Here is a 17,719-nt window from a genome sequence, read left to right as displayed (position 1 = left end):
ATAAGCCGAAGAATTAGATGTGACAGCATCGTTTTGATGTTGAAGTATTTATACTATAATAGTTTTACTACCGATTAAAATAGCAAAAAAAAAATAATAATACTTATTTTAATAATAATAATAATAATCAAATAAATAATAATTATATTGATAATACAATTTTTAAAAGTATTAACGAAAGCTATCTTCGTCTTTATCATCATCACAATAACCACCTTCGTCATCATCATCAACAACATGCTAAATTAGCAATGAATTCGTCAACATCGTTACATAACATTACCATCACTGTGATTATATCTTCTCCTTCATCATCATCAGTATCATCATCAAAACTATCATCACCATCATCATCACCATAATTGTTATCATCATCTGCATCTGTAGACTTGGATGGATTTGAGGCAAGTCCGACATTTGACATAACAGCACCAGTGGTATTTGCACTCGCACCTGCATTTGTGATGACGACGATGATGAGGAAGATGACGACGATGATGAGGAAGATGACGACGATGATGAGGAAGATAACGACGATGATGAAGAAGATAACGATGATGATGAGGAAGATGACGATGATGATGAGGAAGAAGAAGATGATGATGATTATAAAGAAGAAATAAATAGATGGTGATAATGATAATAGATGGTGATAATGATAATGATAAAAAAGATGATGATGATGATGATGATGATAGTGATGGTAGTGGTGACGACGACGACGATGATGATAAAAACAATTTAAAACAGAGATAGATTAATGATAACAAAGCAAATAACAATCTCGTTATCAATCTTTCGTTAATTATATCAGTATTTCAATTCACCAGCCGACCAATTAAAAAGCAATCCGTTCATTCAACCAATTAATCAATTAATCAATTAACTATTCATCTAGCCAGCCATCTATTTATCCAACAAACCAACCAAACAACCAGCCTATTCATCCAACCAACCAACTAACCAACCAACCATACAACCAATCAACCAACCATACAACCAATCAACCAACCTATATTTGACCTCTTGAACTTCGACCGTGTAACCCCTGCCACAACACATTGACCTGCAACCTTTTGTCCCGGTACTGTCTACATCACACACTCTTTGGGGGAAAAATGGGAAAATGAATTTTCACCTCTCCACTAATGTGCCTTCACTAATAACTCTCACTCACAAAATGCGTGTGTGTGTGTGTGTTATTGATAGCTCTGTAAAATATTAAACTTAAATTAAAAATATCAATGATTAAAATAATAGGAAATATTATTATTAGAGTTATAATTATAATTATTATTCGTCCCTACCTTCCCTCGGTCCCAACGGATCCCACGCTGACATCCGGAGAGCAGTAGTCCGGAGATATTGTCGAGAAGATGAGCTCGTCTTCGTCCACGTATTTCCGAGTTGGTAGGACGGAGACTAACGGAAGCGAGCTGGGTTAAATAGTCGAAGTTATAGCAGTTTTGGTGTTGTAGATACCGAGTTTGATAGCAAGCAAATCTGCATGCATCGCCACAATGCAATGTGTAAGGATTCTGTGTGGATTGTGTGAGGATTGTGTGAGGATTGTGTGAGGATTGTAGTTACGTGTGTGTTAACATGCGTGTTGTAAATAACTCTAGAAATCACCATTAACCATTTAATTAATACATTTTGTCGTGATTATTATTGTTTTTTTCTTAAATAATTCTTAAAGGTTTTAACGACTTATACACACTTAACTACTACATTGTAAATTATTTGTGAAAGCCTCTATAAATAGCTATTTGTAGAGACCCATCCAACGCTACCAACGTGCCAATGATTTCCTAGTAAAAAAAGATGCTTGCAATCTCCGTTTTTGCTTTACTGATTTTTTTCCAAAGAAAAATTTCATCCAGACAAATGCTTTTTTCAGGTAAAATTATGTTAAGATTATATTATAATTTATGGAGAAGACCCTTCATTGGAGGGAGACACAATGAATGTAGGTAGAGGGCCCTTTCAAACTCGACCCTGGTCTTTATAGGTATGATAGTCCTATGTAAAAATTAATCACCTCCTCTTTCTCATCCGCTTGTCCAATTTCATGTTGACTTCGACAGAGGAGAAATATTTTTTCTGCAGCTTCAAACCAATGGCCTAATGATGATGATGATGATGATGATGATGGTGATGATGATGATGGTGATGGTGGTGATGATTGGGATGATAGTGATGACGATGATGGTGATGATGACGATGATGGTGATGATGATGGTGATGATGATGATGATGATGACGATGATCAACCTTGGCATTCGGCAGAGCGTACCAGCAAGTTTTAAGGGAACAACTCCCGGAAACGCCATGGCACTTGCACGTGACTGCCAGACTCTCTGACGTCAACTTAAAAGTTTTAATTCATGTGGCGCATTATTTTAACAGTTTTTGTTTTGTTCAATGATCATCATCCAGCTATTAAATTTATTTGATCTCTTTCCCAATGTGGAAAAGTTCAAAACTTCAACAAATCAAGCAAAATAATTGCATAAAATAATTATTATCACAATCATGTTAAATAAAATACAAATAAATAGAAATAATTATATCTGGTGATCAAATGTCATAAAAAAAAACAATTAGCTCGGCTAAACAATCAGTTTAATTAATCTATCAAATCATCATCGATTAATAGAAAGATAGAATTTAATTAATCACACACATCAACTAAACAATTAATTTAATTAATAACTTATTTAAAATAATATAACCAGCCAGGGCAAAATCCATTTCATCATTTGTCAAACTTGTGACAAACAACTAACAAACAACAATTAACAAACAACAGACATCAGACAACAATTAACAAACAAACAAACGAACGAACGAACGAACAAACAACAAACAACAAACTATTCTACTAGCAAATACACACCTAAATACACATACAAACAAAACACGCACGCACGCATACAACACAACAACTCACACACACATACACAAATCACACATACACACACACAGAACTCACACAACACACACAACAGACAGACAAAACCACCACCCACCAACCTTTCTACCCACGGCATTGTTATGTAGATTGACAAGAAACTTTTTCGAAGCCCTCTCATTGACCCAGGGCACGTCAGTGAACCACTTACTAAACAAAACCCCAAACGTGACGTCATCGCCACAGCCACCCCACTGGAAATTCCCGTGCGAGGGCGTCGGTTGTTGTGGTTCGTTGCGGCGGTTGTTTTCTTGCGTTAAAAATATTGAGAAATGTAGTAAAAAACTATCTAACGTTAAAAATTCGGTAGATTTCATAAATTACTGCATATATACATACATAAATATATATATAACATAAAATTTATAACCAAAAAAATTAACGTTTGAGGGACAACTTTGGTGGTTTTGCTGAAATTGCACATAAACTTTAATTTTTTTTTCTTTTACCATAATTTAGAACGGATGAACAGGTTGAACATTCAACTGTTGAAAAAGTTTGTGAATATTGTCGGTGTGAAAAAAAATTGGTTAGAAACGCAATGGAGCGTGTTATGTAGATAAGTAAAACATTGCTACTTCAAGTTGGGCCGGCAGCGATATGTCGTACATGAACATAAATTTTGAATTAAACTAAAGATCTTTCGTACATAAAATAAAATAGTTCGTACATAAATTCTAATCTATCCTAGGAAACAAGTGAATACAAATTTTGGGTAGGTCGATTTATTTGCATTTCTTAGCTAACAATGCCGCAGATTCACACAGAAATAACAATTCATTGATAGCTTACCTAACCTACTGTTTTATAGCAAGATGAATGCTGGTACTACTGGCTTGCTTGTTATGTGCTTGTTATGAGTTTGTCCGCATTAGAGCAGCAGTTTGTGACTTGATTTGCTGCTAGACAGTAAAACACAAGTAACAATATTTTATTTTAATTATTTAAAAAATGTTTTTAAACATTTATATGCCTGAAAAATTCGGAAATGTATGATTTATTCTAAGAGATATAAAACTTGAAATTATAACTGTTATAACCAGCAAAAGAGATAATGACAAAAAAGTAAAAATCTTATAAAGTAGAATTAAGTTTAATCAGCATGTCTGCTGGCTGATTGATTTTAAAATAATGTACCTTTGTTGTGTTGCGAGATGGTCTAGCGGTTACGGAACCTGGTCTAGTTGTTGCAGCAACCAGTTTCGAATGTGAATGATATATATATGTGTCGGGTATTCTCGACGCGAAACGTGATGTTGTCGCTGTCTATATCTGGAAATTATTTAAAAGAGATTTTATTGCGACAGTCAGTTTTATAACAGAATAAATAACGAAAAACTGGAATTTATAATCAGTATATTGATTAACAGAACACATAAAACATACACTTATAGATATTCTAAATAAAAATTTGTAACTTTCAACATTGCAGGCTAGCTAATCTCAATTTTTTTATGACGAAATGCCAAATTTGTTTTTAACCATTTTGAAATTTCTAAAAGGAAATTTTCTAATTGTTTTATTTAATTTTGTATTTTTTAGTCTCGAAAAAAAATGCCTAGAATGTCTAACCACATGTTGCTGGTTGCTGCGATTTTGTTCGGAATGATTGGGAAGAAAAATATTGCTTCAGGTATGCCATGCCAACACCTAAAATTTCAAACTTCAAACCGTCATTCAATTTTTTAAATAACATTTTATTTAAAAAAAAGATTTTTTGGTATGTTGTTCAAACAAATTTAGTTCAAAAGTTTTTAATTTTCACAATTTTCCAGGACAAAATCCGGGTTGTAACAGCGATGAATGCAGCTTGATTGGTTTGTAATTTTTTCAACAAAAATTTTAATCATTATTTATACAAACTACAAAAGAATATTCGTTTTGTGTTGATTTTTTCATGGCAATAATCTCAAGTTTTTCATGTCATGAAAGTAAAATAAATGAATTTTTTTTATTTAAAGCTATTACGTTTTCGTTTGTAAAAAATTTTTTTTTTGTAAAACGGGAATATTTAAACTTTTCTGATTTCAGATACAAACAGTTATCATTTTAAACTACGAACTATAATTCAATTATTTTTTGGATGCGGCGCTCCTATAATAATGAATTAAGATGGTGTCCTTTTAACAGAGTCACGTAGTAGACAATCTCCTGAACATAAAAATATATAATTTGGTGATAGAAATTTTGACGTTTTTGATATATAGTATCATGTTTTGACGAATAATAAGTTATCTAAATCCGCACCTGATTCGTTCATTTAGGAAAGGACGATCCATTTTTCCTTTGTTGATTAAATATTCAACAAGACATTTTTATTTTTAATAGAATAATTCCCAAAAAAGTTTTGCCAAAAAATATTAAAATTAAAGCTATTGAATATTAAAGCTATGAACGTGAAAGCCAGCCTAGATGAATCCGTCGACCCCTGTCAAGACTTCTATGCCTACGCCTGTGGCTCCTGGATTAAAAACGCTACCATACCTGAAGACAGCAACAAAGTCGACCGAATAACTGAGATTAATAACCTGACTGAAAATAGACTCAAAGGTCATTTATGAGATGCCTGGCAGTACGGTGGTGTAATGGTGGAGTTTCTTGGCATGGCTGTTGTAGTGGTTGGTTTAGAATGCGAAGTAATCTCCCCCGCCTGTCACATCAGGCATTTTGATAGTAAAATTAATAACAGTAGTAGTAGTAGTAGTAGTAATTGTAGTAGCAGAGTAGCAGTAGTTGTAGTAGTAGCAATATGAAAGTTATTATTAATTAATTAATTATTATTTTATCTGTTTGCAGCACTTTTGAGCACAACCAACCCAAGTGACATAGCCAGCGTGTTGAACGCAAAGAAGTTTTATAAATCCTGTCTTAATCAAAGTGGACGTTTTACAATATTTTTATTTATTTTTTTAAAACTTTTAAAAATAATTTCAATTAACAAAAATTTAATTTTAAATATTGAAACATTCAAACAACCTTTGACATAATAATGGCATTGTCTTAATTCTAATAGCTTTAAAAGGCTACTAAAACTAACCTAAAAATTTTAGTTAAAATGTCAACAAAACTCCCGCAGATCAAATCGCGAGCGAGGGTATCAAACCATTCAAAGACATCATCGACAGTTTCGGCGGATGTCCGGCTCTGAACGCTGAAAAGTTTGACGAAAGTAGGTGGATGTTGGAAGATGTAGTTTCAAGAATCCAGAAAAATCTTGGGTACGGCACGATTCTCAATGGCGATCTGATAGTCGATAAAGATAATTCTAATAGTGTTCTCTTTCACGTTAGTTCATTTTTGTCGAAGGGTTTACTATTTTGAAAATTCTAGTTTTTCCAACGACATAGATTGACGATATGTTTGTTCATCTGTATATCTTAGTCTTTCAAGCTTTTCTTCAAAACACTTCAAGCATTTCTGCATTGTACAATAATATTTGTAACTCAATTTGTAAAGATAAAAAACTTAGTTTGGTAACGTTCTTATGAGAAACAAGACTTTAAAACACTAGATACATATTCAATTTTGCTCACAAACCAGCATCTTTTTGAAAAATAATATGCTTTTCTAAAACAATTTCAACTCTTCAAAAATGAAGAAACATTCTATTATTTGCTTAATCAAACGTAACCCCTCATTCAGTTGGGTCAGGCCAATTTCCTACTGACGAAAGCGCAATATTCTGACTCGAACACGAAATACATAGATGCGTACTTCAACTTCATGGTCGGTGCAATGCAGGCCATCAGTGACAACCCACAAACTGTGCAACAAGATATGTCGGCAGTCCTCAATCTCGAGAAGAAACTCGTTCAGGTCGAGAAGTTTTTTAATTTTAACCTGTAAGAATTTAGACACATAATTTTGACAAATGCCACTTCTCAACAGTTTTCTAAGAATAGGGACGAAAAGTTAAAAAGAGAAGCCTATAACAAAATTCTTTACAGAAATCTTGACAGCACCCTATCGACAAAGGTTATTGTTTTACGGAACATTTAAAAATGAATCCATAAATTGAAGTTTGTGATGAAACAATCTCTGTTAACAACAACGAAAAATTATATGTTCATTTGCAGTTTAACTGGAAGTTGTACCTGAGCAACATAATTCCCAACTATTTTGTTGACGATACGCCAATTGTGACCCTTGAAAAAGAATATCTGATTGAAATGGCTAACATTGTTCAGACCACACCGAAGAGGTGATCGTCTGAGTTTTTTATATGAAGAATTAGTTAATCACATGAATCCCGAGTTAAAATTGCATGCATTGTTTTTTAACTTATATTTTGTAACATTTCAATTGTTTTATTTTTACTATAAACGATCGTTTCCTTGTTCCCACTTCTTCTTAACTCGTGTTAAACACTCTTTTGCTAAAATGACATTTGCTTTTTCTGGTATTTTTCTTTGGAACTCTTAACCTCATTCTTTGGCTACTTTTCCATCACTTACGAAGTTCAGAGCGAATCTCAAGACCCATCTGTTTGCAAAATTTATTAAGGAGCGCTGTTAAACATCTCGGAAATAGCGTTTTTTAAACTGATTGATTGATTGATTGACTGATTGATTGACTGACTAACTGGCTGGCTGATTGGCTGGCTGGCTGGCGGGCTGGCTGACCGACTGACTGACTGACTGACTGACTGACTGACTGACTGACTGACTGACTGACTGACTGACTGACTGACTGACTGACTGACTGACTGACTGACTGACTGACTGACTGACTGACTGACTGACTGACTGACTGACTGACTGACTGACTGACTGACTGACTGACTGACTGACTGACTGACTGACTGACTGACTGACTGACTGACTGACTGACTGACTGGATGACTGACTGACTGACTGACTGACTGACTGACTGATTGATTGTCTAATATACAGCTATTAGAATCATTTTAGTATAAACCAATTAATTTTATCTCTGAAAATGTTTTTATAAAAAATTTTTCCTGGCTTAATTTTATTTCCAATTTTGTTACCCAGGACTTTAGCAAATTTCGTAATCTGGTCAGTTGTTCAGAATATGTTCAATAACTTCATTCTACCTGCTCAGCTGAAAGCCCACTTAAACACCTTCACAACTGTCCTGACTGTTAGTATCCCATTCCGACCATACCAACTCACTCTTTTCTTTCCTTATTAACTCTCATTCAACTATCGCAGTGACAATTGTAGACGTATAAAAATAAAATAAACAATTTTGGAACAATTTTTCTGAATTATCATTCTACCGTTTGCTAGAAAAACGAAAATATTCAGCATAACAACAAACGGTGGCACAAAGTCGTAACCTTAGTCGAAACAAACCTTAAAAATTTATTTTCGTTAAGGACACCAGAAGCAAGATTTTGAGCTTTAGTAGAGTAAATTTCTCCACCGAGAAAGCAGTTTTAAGTAAATAAAAAAAGGGATTGAGGAAATAACGTAAAAGCAGCATTTTTTACCAACGTGTTTAATCGAATCATGTTTTTTTGATTTTTCAACAATGCTAAAATTTGCCTATGACAATTTTTACCACAATTTATGAATACATATTTTTTTTTATTATCAAACTTTTATTATGACCATCTGTTGTGTGTTTCAAAATAACGCAGGGAGCAATGAAAGAGGTGCCGATTGACACTCAGTGCGAGCAGATGACAGCCAAATATTTCGCAGATCCTCTCAGTAGAATTTACGTTGAAAAATATTTCCAGCAAGACATTATGAATTTAGTACGTTACATCAACGAATAACTTTTTTTTCCATTTTATACGCAATAATTTCCAATGGCGAAACAGGTGATTGACATGGTCGATAGGATGGTATATGAATTCAAAAACCTGATCAGAAGCAACAAATGGATGGATGACTCAACTAAGGAAGAAGCACTTGTAAAAGTACGTGAAAGTTAGGGCATGGCATGATATAATATCATATGGTATCATATATATCAAGGGATATAGTATCATTTTTACTGTTGATACTATTTTTAGTTGAATTTAATGAGCCGTAAAGTTGGCTATCCCGACTATCTCTTCAACAATACTTTCCTGGAGTCTACTTATGGAAAAGTTAGTCTAATTTTTTTAGAATTATTTTAGTTCCTATAAAAAACACTGAAAAAAATCTGTTTATAAATTCATTGTTGTTTCATGTACAAATTCAAATTTTAATGTTTTCATCGCCAATTTATTACGAAATAAATAAAGGTTTACACGCGCCACACAACACCACACAAAGCCCAACATAAGTATTTTAATTCGCCTGAATTTTTAACTGAATTACACATTTTTTAACAAGAAATTAAACACAAAAAGGTTTTGACAAAATTTTTTTAAATCGAGATTACGAATGACACTTGTAAGAATTTAATCCACGAAAACCTGAAAATCAGATGCAGATCGATGAAAACCAGTGCACCAAAAACATTCTCAGCTTACTAAAACACAAAGCCGATAAGGACAACAGTATGGTTTTCAAACCATTAGACAAATATTCGTGAGATTTTTTTCAACATATTTTAGTATTTTCACAGATATTTTGTTATTCTTGTAACAGAATGGTTCGGTGTTTGTTCACTCCTATGTGCTAATTTTTTCCACGTCTTTCAAAAATCATCCCCATAAATTTTCTAAGTGGGGCGCCCTGGTAGTCTATTAGTTAAGGTTGCCTGGTGCTGTCTCCTAGTGCATGCAGTGACCGAGTTCAAATACGACAAAAGGATCCTCGTCTATCGCATACCTCGTGTGTGATTCCTCGTTTAGCACTTATTCATGTAAATGATGTTTGTGTGTTGTTAATTCTTCTGAACCTAGGAAGAGTGCAATGAACCATTATCCATTTTTGAAACTTTCTATCCTATAAAAAGTTTCAACAACGTTTTTTTTAAATGGAGTTACTTATTTTACTCAACTGAATGAGTTTGTTTTGCAGTTTGCATCTCTAGTTTGGCTACCCATTGGCCAATATTTTTTAATTTGAATTTCTGGCAATATTTTTTGGGAAAAAATTGTTTTTACAAGAATTTTTATAGTTCACGTTATAACTTGAAACATTTTGGCCATTCGTAAATAAATTTCTAAGAAATGTATTCATTTTATTTAAATTTTGAAAATTGTTTTTCAGTAGGTGGACTCTGGATCCAATCACAGTGAACGCTCAATACAATCCTCAGGCAAATGATATAGGTGCGCAGTTAGGAAATAACATTCAGCATCAATTTGTGGTAATGATATATAAGGGCAGCGCGTTGGTGTAACGGTAAAGTGCCTGGCACAACTGTTGCAATGACCGAATTCGATTGCAAGGAGATCCCCGCCTGCACACGTGCAATGTGTCAATGATGCGTGGTCTTACGCTCATTCGCACTGCACTGCTGCGTGTTTCTTGTTGATGCTTTTGAAAAATATTGAAAAGAGAATTGCAATGATATTAAATTAATAACTTTTGGTTAATAATTATCTGATTGCTTTGAAATTTATAAGAAAAATTTCTAGAAAGCTGTTGAAAAAAATGATTGTTAATATATTTCAGCGTTCTCTGTTGCCATAATGCAACAACCAGCCTTCAACAAGAACTATCCAAAGTATCTAAACTTCCTTTTTTGGAGCAGAACAGTTTTTCATTTAAATGTTTTACTGATCCATTGATTTTATTTCGCTTCGTTCTACCAGACCAATGAACTATGGCGCTTTCGGAATGTTTATAGGCCACGAAATAAGCCATGGATTCGACATCTCAGGTTTGAAAATAAATATTCCACCATGTAAACACTTAGAGCTTAGAGGGGCAAATGTTCTGTCCTTGGCAGGGGTGGAGTGGAAACCCCTAACTAATTATTATTTTAATTATGATTTTAGTTATAATTGTAGTTACTATTATTTCAGTTAATATTTTCAAATGATAAAATGGTTTTTAACTACCGGAGAACTTTTGCCTTGCTTATTTTAAACTTTCACTAACCTGTTTAACATCTCTTGTTCATATAAATTTAAAAAAAGAGAAAGAATTGTATTATTGGAAACTTATTTTGGGAAAACTTGGGAATGAGTCCACCTACTAAGCTTTATTTTGTTATATAAAAAAATGATTAATACAGACATCAACATTTTTTAAAATGTTGTCCGCGAATTACAGCCAACCAAATCGTCAGTGTTTTTTCATTTCAGGTAAGTTGTACGACGGATATGGAAACATGAGGAACTGGTGGAGTAACAGCAGTGATGTCCTCTACAAGGAGAAAACCGACTGTTTGGTCAGGAAGTACAACAATTTCTGGATTAAGCAAATTGGCGAATACGTAAGTCATTCACTTTTAATTTTTCGAAAATTTCCTTGTAATAATTACTGTTAAAAAGCTATTCGACTTATAAAAGATGAATTGAAACGAAAGCTGTTCGACTTATAAAAGATGAATTGGAGCATCCTTCAATGAATTAACTGATGAAGTTGATAGTATAAAAAGTGCATTAAAACTGTACTTGAATACCTGTCGATTTCTAAAAAACTTTTACAAATATTTTAACCTGTTAACTAATTTTTGTCTTCAGTTGAACGGTGAATCAACTCTTGCAGAAAACATCGCCGACTTGGTTGGACTACAGATAGCTTACCAGGTAGAATTTCATAAAAAAATTATCATTTTTAATTTCTTTGATGACAAAATGTTGAACTAACCTCCAACAGACTTATCGTAACTCAATGAAGAAGGGGGACTCAGCAAAGGAAAAGTTACCTGGACTTCAATTCACTTCGGATCAGTTGTTCTTCATCAGTTTTGCCCAGGTTGACAGACACTTAAATATCATTCAATGATACTACCATCTTCATTCAGTGATACTTCCATCCTTTTTTTTTACTTAATAATAATGAGGATGATATCATTCAATCATACTACCATCTTCTTCATTCGGTGACACTATCATTCTTTTCTTTACTTAATGAGGATGATATCATTCAATGATACTATAATTTTATCATAGCCTGATGGTAGTTTTGCTCAGGTTGACAGACACTAAGATATCTTACAATGATACTATCATCTTCTTCATTCAATGATACTTACCATTTTTTTCATAGCTTAATAATGGTAGTGACAATGATATCATTTAATGATAATCATTTTTTCAAATTAATAAATGTGATGATATTGTTATAACCGTGCTACCGAATGCACTAGATTCTAGCGTATTCTAGAATGTTCTAGTGACTGGAACGTTCTAGAGTATGCTGGAATCGGACCATCGGGAAGAATCTAGAAACGACGCTTGCGAAGAGTATATAAGCGCACGTCGCAAGATATTCGTGATGAGTGAAATCTGTGATTAGTGAAATTCGTGATTTTGTGAATAGCGATTCGGTTAATTATTTAAAGCGATATTTGATTTGTTTGTTGACGTTGTCATAGCGATCGATTTTGAACGATTTAAAAGTTAATTGTTGCGTTAGTTTGAACTTACTGGAAATAAACGATTAGTTGATTTCTTCCGTAAATAAAGTTTAATAACTGTTTGGAATATTTTATTCAATCGAAGATTTGAACCCGTCGCGTCGTAAACCGGTTACGACAGCGAGTATTATAACATTGGTATCAGAAGTGGGATCTTCGACCAGCGAATTGCTACTCGTAGAAAAAGAACACGATGTCAAAACTGTGTGGGTTGAACGTAGTTCAACTACGAGAAGAACTACAGAAACGAAACCTTGTCACAAGTGGCAACAAAGAAGTACTAGTTGCACGTCTGAGAGAAGCTCTCATTGACGAAGGTAAGAACCCAGACGAATTCAAGTTTGATGGTGCTGACGAAGACAATGAAATTAGCACAGGCACGTTTACAACCGCTAAAATGATGGAACTTCTGCTTAGTATGTCAACTGAAATAAAACAGATCAAAGAACAGTCCGAACGACAGTCCGAACGACAGACAGAGGAGTTAAAACAGATCAAAGAACAGTCCGAACGACAGTCCGAACGACAGACATAAGAGTTAAAACAACAGATCAAGGAACAGTCCGAACGACAGACAGAGGAGTTAAAACAGATCAAGGACCAGCTAAAACACGTAAAATTGAAAGTGGCAGAACAGATTGAAGAACAGTCAACAAGAATAAAAATGATCGAACAGAAACTTGATCGTCAGACCGTTGAGGTAGATCACAAGATAGACAAATTGAAGCGAGAATTGGAGCAATCCAAAAAAATGGCCATGCCGTTAGATCACGCATCTGGAAGAACTTTGAAGGTACCAGCATTTGACGGAGAGATGTCCTGGAACGTTTATAAAACCCAGTTCAAAGCAGCGGCAACTAGTAACTGTTGGAACGGAAAAGAACGAGCAACAGCACTGATACTGGCCCTGCGAGGTTCAGCAGCAGAGGTTCTTCAGACGATTCCGGCGGAGAACCACTTCAACTATGAAGTTCTGGTTAGCGCGTTGGATTTACGTTATGGTGAAGAACACATGAAGCAGATTTATCGGTCTCAACTTAGAAACAGAACGCAACGATCTGGTGAATCCATTCAGCAGCTGGCACAAGATATCGAACGGTTGACATTGCTGTCGTATCCGACATCAGACCCCGAGCATAAAGACAAAACTGCCCTGGATACGTTTATCAAAGCCCTTCGTGATTCGAAACTCAAGCAATCCCTTCTCTTGTCAGATAAACGAAAACTCAAGAATGCCGTTGCGCACAGTCTCACTTTTGAATCGGCAAAGCAAGCAACAAAAAGTGACGTACGTCTACGCCAAGTACATGAAGAATGCTCTTGCCAGAAGGTGATTGTGAAACGCGAACCCCAACAGCATAGTGTACCCCAATGCTGGATTTGTGGCAAAAAAGGCCATCTACATCGTGATTGTAAACACCGCCTAAAAGATAACTACTGCCGAAATTGCGCGACAAGATGGCGCAAAAGAAGAGAAGATGATCCCGTATCACGATCGGCCCCTTCTAACGAAGGGGCGGAAAACTAATAAGAGCCAACTTTGTAGAGCAGAGGTTGGCTAGTAGAATTGACGCCCCCAGTACCGTAATTAACGTTTCCAGACTACATCGAAATCGAAACGACTTATGGCTGTACGACTTACGATTGTATCTTCTCCTCGTCACGAGGAGAAGATACAATCGGAAGACATAAGAGCAACAACAATATCAGCGGAAGACGGTTGAACACAGACAGATCTTGCTGATGCACAGTTTGCGGATGAGGACCTACAACATCTGATCCCATGGAAGAAGGAGGGCAAGCGACCGGACTGGTAAAGCATCTCAGAATATAGTGCGTGTTAAAGGGTTATTTGGCTCAGTGGGACTCTTTGTATTTGGAAGGGGATTTGCTGAAACGAAAACGGGAATCAGCTGATGGATCAAAACAACGCATGCAAGTTGTAATACCAAGAAATAGAACGACCGAAATCCTTGATGAAATGCATGGCGGCTCTTCTGGGGGACATTTAGGAGTGAACAAGACCCTTGACAAAATACGAGAAGGATTTTACTGGCTTCACGTTAGAGAAGATGTAGAGAGCTGGTGTCGAAAATGTAACACATGCGCTTCAGTCAAAGGACCCAAAAGAAAGCTAAAAGGAGCAATGCAAATCTACAATGTTGGTGTTCCCTTTGAACGGATTGCTATAGATATTGCTGGACCCTTTCCGGTATCAGATTATGGAAACCGTTACATTCTGGTTGTAGCGGACTATTTCAGCAAATGGCCTGAGGTGTTTCCAATACCCAACCAAGAAGCATGTACCGTCGCTGAGGAAATTGTACTCAATTGGATTAGTCGATATGGTGTCCCATTGGAACTCCACTCAGATCAAGGTCGAAATTTTGAGTCACAACTGTTTGGTGAAATGTGCAAGCTGTAGGTATAAACAAAACTCGAACGACACCTCTTCACCCACAGTCTGACGGTATGGTGGAACGATTCAACCAAACCCTGATTGAACATCTGGCTAAAGTAGTCGACGAAAATCAACGGGATTTGGATCGTCATATACCATTGTTTCTTATGGCATACCGGAGTGCTATCCACACAACTACTGGAGAAACGCCATCAAGAGTTCTGTTTGGGACTACCTTAAGAACTCCAGCTGATGTGAAATATGGCGTACCACCTGAACCACACCAACCATTAACAGAATATGTGGATAATCTTCGACAGCGATTTAACCATATCCACCGTTACGTACGCCTTAAAATTATGAAAAACACGGAGGCGGCCAAAACCAGATACGACTTAAAAGGAAGAGTGGCGGTTTTGCTGTCGACGAGTTAGTTTGGCTGTACAACCCACAGCGGAAGAAAGGACGTTCTCCAAAGCTCCAGCGAAGGTGGGAAGGACTTTATCAAGTCATCACCCGCTTGAATGACGTCGTCTACCGTATTCAGGAATATCGGAAGCCGAGAGCAAGAATGAAGATCGTTCATTTGGATAGACTGGCTCCGTACCATGCGGACACCGGAACGAAAGCTGTTCGGGACGAACAGAACTAAGAAGGGGGTAATGTTATAACCGTGCTACCGAACGCACTAGATTCTAGCGTATTCTAGAATGTTCTAGTGACTGGAACGTTCTAGAGTATGCTGGAATCGGACCATCGGGAAGAATCTAGAAACGACGCTTGCGAAGAGTATATAAGCGCACGTCGCAAGATATTCGTGATGAGTGAAATCTGTGATTAGTGAAATTCGTGATTTTGTGAATAGCGATTCGGTTAATTATTTAAAGCGATATTTGATTTGTTTGTTGACGTTGTCATAGCGATCGATTTTGAACGATTTAAAAGTTAATTGTTGCATTAGTTTGAACTTACTGGAAATAAACGATTAGTTGATTTCTTCCGTAAATAAAGTTTAATAACTGTTTGGAATATTTTATTCAATCGAAGATTTGAACCCGTCGCATCGTAAACCGGTTACGACAGCGAGTATTATAACAATATCATTTAATAATGCTATCATCCTTTTCATTACATAACAATGATAAAGGTTTCACTCAATGATACTATCTTGCTATGATATAAAAATAATTAAAATACAATATTTATAATCATGTTATAATTTTCCGTTGAATAGCTTTGGTGCGAGAAGATGACAAATGAAGGATTTCAATACTCGAAGAAAGATGAACACAGTCCAAACGTTGCAAGGTAGAAGCCAATTTTTTCCAAACTGGTTTAAAGTTTCATTTGCAATGACGTCAAAATAGGTTTTTCTCTCTCTTATTTTTTATTTATTTATATGATATTTTTTAAAACTTTGAAAAACAGAGTCACTGTGCCTTTGCAGAACTTTGAAAAGTTTGCGTTCGTATTTAACTGCCCTAAGACAAGCCCAATGAATCCTCCAGATAAATGTAAAATCTACTGAATCGCGGAAACTATGGAAAAAAGTTGAAAAAAAGACTTTTTGTAAACGATCAGAAAAAACTTTAGTAGTATTTAGTATTTTAATAGAATTTAAACCACCGGTTAAAATTATTTTTAAAACATTTTCAAGAATATTTACTAAAAACATGTTAACTCTCTTTCTTAGCACTAAATAGACTAATCTTAATTTAGATTTTATGTTTTAACATGGCTTCATGGTTCTAATTTACAAGTTAGTTAATTGAATTAAACTTAGTGACGAGCATCATAAAATTTTCTGTACATTTGAAACTTTTACAATCATTTGACCGCTGCGGTTACCTAGGCGATAAGCATCACCATATAATCAATCAATCAAATCAATCAATTACCTTATAAAGCGCTATTTCCGCGATGTTCAACAGCGCTCCTCAATGAATTTTGAAAACAGATGGGTCTTGAGATCCGCTCTGAACTTCGCAAGTGATGGAGAAGTAGTTAGAGAAGTAGGTAGAGAGTTCCAGAGAAAAGGACCAGAAAAAGCAAAAGCAGATTTGGCAAAAGAGTGTTTAACACGAGTTAAGAAAAAGCGAGAAGAAGAAGACGATCGTAAACCGGGGCGTTTAGGTTCAATTAATATATCTGATAAATACTTAGGAAATAATTTAGATTGAGACTTATACATGAACGTGCAAATTTTAAAAATTATTCTATATTTTATAGGTAGCCAGTGCAAGAGAACAAGATATGGAGATATATGAGAAAAGAAAGGGGCACGAGCAACTAGACGAGCAGCAGAGTTAAAAGCTTTACTTAAAGGATGGAGTATAGAGTCAGGAAGACCATAGTAGAGCGATTTACAATAATCAATCCTAGATAAGACTAACGAAGTAACAAGAAGGAGAAGAGTAGGATCATCAAAAAAAGGCAAAAGTTTTTTTATTTTACGTAGATGAAAGAAAGAGCTTCTAGCAACACTATTAATCTGAGAAGAAAGAGACATAGTAGAATCAAAGATAAAACCTAGACTACGAAACTTATGAGAGACATCAAGAGTTTTAGAATCAGGTAAGATAATAGGAGGAATAGTAATTGAGTGTTTAGATTTATTAAAACAAATTAATTCAAACTTAGAAGGATTAAGTTTAAGACACATAGAGTCAGATAAAGCGATAATCGAAGAAAGACATAGAGATAAATTATGAAGAACACTATTGAGATTAGATGGAGGAAAAGAAGTATAAATATAAGAATCATCAGCATATAGTTGACTAGAGAAAGAAAAGTTATTAATAATACGAGGTAGTTCAGAAGTATAGAGTATAAATAGAAGAGGGCCAAGGATAGAACCCTAGGTACCCCGAAAGTAAGAGTAGAGGAGTTAGAAGTAGAATTAT

The 17,719-nt window shown here is 35.2% G+C and overlaps 3 protein-coding genes across 3 annotated transcripts; 2 read left to right on the top strand and 1 right to left on the bottom strand.

Moving 5' to 3' along the window:
• Positions 1 to 371: 371 nt before the first annotated feature.
• HELRODRAFT_85228 (hypothetical protein) lies at positions 372 to 3,291 on the bottom strand (the record flags this gene model as incomplete). The annotated part of the gene is made up of 6 exons (XM_009025851.1): positions 372 to 453; positions 1,013 to 1,105; positions 1,308 to 1,436; positions 2,042 to 2,124; positions 2,275 to 2,370; positions 3,037 to 3,291. The coding sequence occupies 6 exons, from the start codon at positions 3,289 to 3,291 to the stop codon at positions 372 to 374; spliced, it is 738 nt and encodes a 245-aa protein (XP_009024099.1).
• A 2,073-nt stretch (positions 3,292 to 5,364) lies between these two features.
• Positions 5,365 to 12,078, top strand: HELRODRAFT_177709 (hypothetical protein; the record flags this gene model as incomplete). Its single annotated transcript, XM_009025870.1, has 17 exons — positions 5,365 to 5,524; positions 5,771 to 5,851; positions 6,051 to 6,259; positions 6,617 to 6,790; positions 6,863 to 6,949; positions 7,051 to 7,175; positions 7,969 to 8,077; positions 8,580 to 8,699; positions 8,766 to 8,864; positions 8,961 to 9,038; positions 9,362 to 9,465; positions 10,093 to 10,161; positions 10,641 to 10,708; positions 11,136 to 11,266; positions 11,517 to 11,582; positions 11,653 to 11,751; positions 12,046 to 12,078. 17 exons carry the CDS (start codon positions 5,365 to 5,367, stop codon positions 12,076 to 12,078), a joined length of 1,812 nt encoding a protein of 603 aa, XP_009024118.1.
• A 530-nt stretch (positions 12,079 to 12,608) lies between these two features.
• HELRODRAFT_85125 (hypothetical protein) lies at positions 12,609 to 12,950 on the top strand (the record flags this gene model as incomplete). Its single annotated transcript, XM_009025837.1, has 1 exon — positions 12,609 to 12,950. One exon carries the CDS (start codon positions 12,609 to 12,611, stop codon positions 12,948 to 12,950), a length of 342 nt encoding a protein of 113 aa, XP_009024085.1.
• Positions 12,951 to 17,719: the final 4,769 nt, after the last annotated feature.

The sequence above is a fragment of the Helobdella robusta genome, assembly GCF_000326865.2.
Source record: "Helobdella robusta unplaced genomic scaffold HELROscaffold_44, whole genome shotgun sequence".
In the NCBI taxonomy this organism is placed as follows: Eukaryota; Metazoa; Annelida; class Clitellata; order Rhynchobdellida; family Glossiphoniidae; genus Helobdella; species Helobdella robusta.
This window is presented reverse-complemented; position numbering and strand designations above follow the sequence as displayed.